Source organism: Anarrhichthys ocellatus, unplaced genomic scaffold, assembly GCF_004355925.1.
Source record: "Anarrhichthys ocellatus isolate YVR2014 unplaced genomic scaffold, GSC_Weel_1.0 scaffold31, whole genome shotgun sequence".
Lineage (NCBI taxonomy): Eukaryota > Metazoa > Chordata > Actinopteri > Perciformes > Anarhichadidae > Anarrhichthys > Anarrhichthys ocellatus.
The window spans coordinates 2100787-2106612 of record NW_022280061.1 but is presented as its reverse complement, the minus strand read 5'-3'; the positions used below and the strand labels follow the sequence as shown (position 1 = coordinate 2106612).

Here is a 5826-nt window from a genome sequence, read left to right as displayed (position 1 = left end):
ACACACACACACACACACACACACACACACACACACACACACACACAAACCCCGCCTTCTAGATGCAAGTTTTCAACCTCTAATTAATTCCTTTCCTGCCTACTACCCCATCAAAATCTCTCAGTGCTGAACCTGACCCTGATCGACCTGCCGGGGATGACCAAAGTGGCCGTGGGAGACCAGCCTCAGGACATCGAGCACCAGATCAGGGACATGCTGATGCAGTTCATCACCAAGGAGAGCTGTCTGATCCTGGCCGTCACCCCGGCCAACACTGACCTGGCCAACTCCGACGCCCTCAAGATCTCCAAGGAGGTGGACCCTCAGGGTAAGGGGACCTTGTGAGACCTTGAGGCCTCAAGTTAATCTGTATGTCTTCTGATACCTTTTCTCTGGATATTTTTTTGGCTCTAATTTGGTACAAAGCCAATTACTTTTTGCTGTATCTTGCAGCCATTATCACTCTTCTTTCTATTAATATTTACCTCCGTGCAGGGGCCGACTCGTCAGAGTAATTAACAGTTCCATTATTAAAAGACTTCCTGGCAGCATAGATGTATTGAATAAGATTAATAGAGATATATTTAAATTGAATCACCTTCTAGTTTGTCTTTCTTTCATTCAATCCAGAAGATGTTATTAAAAGTACAGACGTTTAACTGTAGAGTGGCTAATAACTACAACTTAGCAGTTTTCCCTTAACTTCCCATCTAATGACATCATCAGATAGAAAATGTTTTACATTGTGTTTGATGCAAAGCTAATGTTAGCATATTAAGCTGCTGAAATAAGGTGTTGAACAAACATGATGGTAAACCTCAACATGTTAGCGTTGTCATTGAAAGCATGTTGGCATGCTGATGTTAGCAGTTAGCTCTGCTGTGCACAGCCTCACATAGCTGCTAGCATGGCCATATATGTAGAATCTTAAGCCTCTTTCCAACTGGGCAAAAACCCACCAACATATGGCTTTTGTCTTCAGTTGGAAAGATTACAATCGGCGTTCATTCCCTGGACAAATGTCTCTGCAGTAGTGGCGGGTATTTATCCTCTCCAGCTCTGATTAGTGAGCGGTGATAAAACATGACACCCGGTCTGGCATGTTCATTTTTACACCTTTTTCAGCCCGAGGCTTTGTGCAAGCATTGAAGTAATTATGTAATACATGAAATCAAACGAGATTTAGACAATTACTATAATTTATTAACGTAACAAACAAAAAACGAATATGGTCCCTCAAAGCCACCAGACTCCAGTCAGACAACAGTCATTTTACCTCGTAAAACACACTTCATCCAAACTCAAAATACACTAAATCAAACTGATCAAAACTAGCCTTTCCACTGTTCCAACAATCACCAACTCTGTTTTCATAGTTCGCAAGAGAGACTGAATAATAAGTAGCAGACTATTTTTAAAGTAACCACCGAAACATTTTCAATGTTCACCGTCTACTAACCCTGCTTTTGGCCGGCCGGTGACATCGAACATGACAAAACAGAAACAAACGGACAGAAAGGGATACTCGTCTGCTGGCAATGAGAAAGGAGTCGACCAACTATTTTTAGCAGGTTTTCGTGTGTAAAAAGCCTGCATATACGCGCTAGTTTGTGTGGAAATAGACTGCACTAACAGTGTTGTACTGTGATGCCTGTCTTTAGGTCTACGGACCATCGGTGTGATCACCAAGCTGGACCTGATGGATGAAGGGACGGATGCAAGAGACATCCTGGAAAACAAGCTACTACCGCTCCGCAGAGGTGAGACCACACACACACACACTCTATAAATTCTCAACATGGCGACGGCTAAGTCGGCAGCTAGAAGCTAACGCTGCTAACAGTGTTAACGGTGCAAACGACAGCTCTGACGGAGCTAACTGTTTTTAGTTTTAAGCCATAAAGAATGGGCCTTGTCTGTATTTTTCTTTAGGTTACATCGGGGTGGTGAACCGCAGTCAAAAGGACATTGATGGAAAGAAAGACATTCGCGCCGCACTGGCTGCTGAGAGGAAGTTCTTCCTGTCCCATCCTGGATACAGACACATTGCCGAACGCATGGGCACATCACACCTGCAGAAGACCCTCAATCAGGTCAGCACACATGATAAACAATAGAAACACGGATCGCCTCAGCGTTAACATTTTTCCTTAAGTCATATTTAAAAATAGGCAGAGTGACTTATTGTATAACTTTGGGAAAAATGTATTATTTTTGTCTTTTCCAGCAACTCACCAACCACATTCGAGACACGTTGCCAGGTTTACGCAGTAAGCTGCAGAGCCAGGTGTTATCGCTGGAGAAAGAGGTGGAGGAGTACAAGAACTTCCGCCCTGACGACCCCACTCGCAAGACCAAGGCCTTGCTCCAGTCAGTACACATGCACGTAGCGACGCTCGCAGACACACAAATACATTATTTCAAGAAGTTTAAGACATTTCTTGTCTACTACTTGCAATTCGTAGGATGGTGCAGCAGTTTGGCGTGGATTTTGAGAAGTGCATCGAGGGATCGGGGGATCAGGTGGACACCTCTAACTTGTCAGGTGGAGCAAAGATCAACCGCATCTTCCATGAGCGCTTTCCATTCGAGCTAGTGAAGGTGACTTTTTCTGTTTTATAAATGATCTTTTATAGATGAATTAGTCTGGTAGTGCTTTTCATTTGAGTGTATTATAGTTATGAATTTCAGCAGGTTTTGACTTTAACTTAAGTTAGAAGTCTTTTCATTTGTCGAGGAATTGCTCTTTTATTTTGTTAACAAACCGACTGTGTCAAAGGATTATTTGTTTCCTACAAGTGGCTCAATCAGTCATAGTTAAGGTAATAATGTGCTCCGACTGGTTTTTTATTTACAGTACTTATGTGGCAATCTTTACAAATACTGGTTATACTGTAACTGTGTTGCCTAAGCTCTCATAAATCCAGCGCTAAGAAAGGGAACACAAACCACACGCTATCACTTCTGTCTGGCCTCATGTGTGTCAGTGTACGCTCGACAATAAGTAGACTTAATTTTGCATAGAACAAATAAAATTTAAGCTTTTTTTGCCCCGTGCCTTAGATGGAGTTTGATGAGAAGGAGCTGAGGAGAGAGATCAGTTACGCCATCAAGAACATTCACGGAGTCAGGCAAGCTTGCAAGCGTTACATCGCGTTTTGCACACATTTGTCTTCGCTGTCTTTGTCTGTTCTCCTGTCTGCCGGACGTACGGTCTTCTCTGTCTTCAGGTGTTAGTGTATGTGTTAGTAACTTTGGTATTTTTCAACCTGGATCCTAATTTCCCATGTTTTTGTTTGGCGCTTGAACTCGACAAGGAGATTTGTGATTGCGTTGTGATTGCCCTGAGCGGCAACAATATATATAAATCGCCACCGAGGAGTCCAGACACTGGTGGTGGTGGCTGGAGGTTCTGCTGGAGTTCGCTGGAGCTGCTGATGGAGTACTGCATCTGCGAAGATGGATGGTGCTGGGGAGGAGGAGGGTCGCATGAAGAAGCAGCAGGAAGCTGGAGGCGGGGATCGGGCACATTTAAGAGGAGACAGCGGCGAGCTGATAGGCTAACGAAGAGGGTGTGACTCTGCGTTTTTAGCCGGGAACGGCCAGCTGTTGAACAGCTGATAGTCTATGACGACTCTGACAGTGACAGCCGGAATAGAGAATGTGCTGCTAGTTAGGGAGCGGTATGAGAGAAAAGCATACGAGCAAGAGCGTGCAGGGATAGTCTTCCTGTCTGAACTTGCACTAGAGCTTCATTTAGACACAAAAACATGGTCCAGGTTGAAAAATACCAAAGTTACCCTTAAAGTGTGCCGTCTCTTCTGTCTGTCTTTGTTCGCTTTCATCTGTTTATTTTTTCTTTAGTCTCCCTGGCTGCTCGTTAGCCTTATAGCGGTCTTCCACTCTATTTGTTCTAGTTTTTCTTTCACTACTCCTCATTTGTCCCTCGTCAGTGTGTGTGTGCTCATGTCTTCCTCATCTGTGAGTCTGTCTCTTTCTCTTCCTGCGTGTCTCTCTGCTCCCCTCTCCTGCTCCACGTCTCCATGTCTGACTTGTCTGTATGTCCTTCAGGACAGGCCTGTTCACCCCAGACCTGGCGTTTGAGGCCATAGTGAAAAAGCAGATCATTAAGCTGAAAGAGCCCTGTCTGAAATGCATCGACCTGGTCATCCAGGAGCTCATCAACACATTCAGACAGTGCACTAATAAGGTATCGCTGCATGGTCTCCTGCCTGGCTGCCATACCTGTACTACATGCACACCACAGAGACCAGCCAACTTTAGAGCTGCCAGAGGCCATTTTGGTGCCAAACTGTTGTATAAAGCAGCCGTTTGAGTTTTTCAGCTATGTGCTTTTGGACATCATTTTGGCATCTTGGAACAAAAAAAAGGGATGAATTCAAAGATAAAGGTTGAGTTTTTTACAGTCCTGCTTTGAAGTTCACTTGCATGAACATCAGTGGATGTATTTGAATGTCCTGGCTGTACTGCAGTGCACTGGAGTGGTGTCTCTGGGAGGCTGTGTGGTTGGAAACAGATGGGATGTGACATGTTCCTGTACAGGTTCATTACAAAAACAAGCTGCAGGCTTGGTTTTAGGCTACAGCTGAAACAAAGCACTACTGTCATGCACAGTAGTGCTTTGAGCTACATGCTAAGATCAGCATCCTGACATGACGATGGTTAGCAGGTATAATGTTTACGATGTTCACCATCTTGTGTTGGCAGACTAACAATTTCTACTATCAAAGTAGAGTTTAGGGTGGGTTAAAGTTTTACCAGATGGTGGAGCTGTACAAAATGATTTGGCAATCCATCCAATAGTTGATGAGGTATTTTATTCTGGAGTAAAGTGGTCCCACAACTGGCATCGGCATCCATAGAATCATGATGCTAGCATGGCTAATAAGCTGTAGGCTGACTGATAAACACCTTCAGCTTGTTTCTGTTGTGTACATGAAGTAGAACTAACCAAATACATGTTTTTTTTCCTCATGTTCCTCAACCTCCATCCTCATTCTTTTCCTTTTTTGAAACTTTCTTTTTTTCCCCAAACTATTGCATCCCACTTGGGCTTTCATTTATTCTGCCACCGTTCCCTTTTCCCCTCGCCATGGCCCGTGCTACACCTCCTCCTCCTCCTCCTCCTCCACCCGACATAAAACCGCCAACTCCCGTGACGCCTCACCACAGGACAGGCCTGTTCACCCCAGACCTGGCGTTTGAGGCCATAGTGAAAAAGCAGATCATTAAGCTGAAAGACCCCTGTCTGAAATGTGTCGACCTCGTCGTCACCGAGCTTGTCACCCTGATCAGGAAGTGCACTGAAAAGGTAAACGGGAACAGCGGAGCGACAGATGAATACACACACACACACACACACACACACACACACACACACACACACACACACACACACACACACAGAGAGAGATCAAAGAAAGGGGAATCACAAGAATGTCAAAAACTAACTTGTCGCTGTCTTATTGTTGATCGTTCCCCTTCACCGCTGCTTGAAGGCTTCACTCAGCACACGCCTCACCCCCCCCTTAACCTGTGGTTCCCTCTCTAATGATGAACTGATCCTGGATCCCTACCAGCCCACCCACTTACCCAATCAGCACTGCAATTGGTGATTTACGTAACAACCCCTCACCCTGCCTCACTTATCAAATCAGATCCCTGCTCTCACAGTAAGACATTTGGCTGCTTAGAAATGGCACGACTGTGGCTGTTTCCCACCCTGTCCTGTGCAGGGAGATTTTAATGCATTGTCCTCCGATCCCCCCCCCCCCCCCCCCCCCCCCCCCCCCCCCCCCCCCCCCC

At 45.2% G+C, this 5826-nt stretch overlaps 1 protein-coding gene across 6 annotated transcripts in view; it reads left to right on the top strand.

The window, feature by feature from the left end:
• Window positions 1–5826, top strand: part of dnm2b (dynamin 2b) — a 16182-nt gene that overhangs the window by 3719 nt on the left and 6637 nt on the right. For 3 of the 6 annotated variants that reach the window (XM_031864557.1, XM_031864556.1, XM_031864555.1), the window contains exons 4-10: window positions 125–328; window positions 1662–1760; window positions 1933–2093; window positions 2228–2370; window positions 2466–2601; window positions 3064–3131; window positions 5194–5332. In XM_031864557.1, coding sequence (XP_031720417.1) covers window positions 125–328; window positions 1662–1760; window positions 1933–2093; window positions 2228–2370; window positions 2466–2601; window positions 3064–3131; window positions 5194–5332 — 950 coding nt within the window. Of the gene's footprint in view, window positions 1–124; window positions 329–1661; window positions 1761–1932; window positions 2094–2227; window positions 2371–2465; window positions 2602–3063; window positions 3132–4071; window positions 4211–5193; window positions 5333–5826 lie in introns of all 6 variants that reach the window. The other 3 variants (XM_031864552.1, XM_031864551.1, XM_031864553.1) reach the window with 1 other exon arrangement.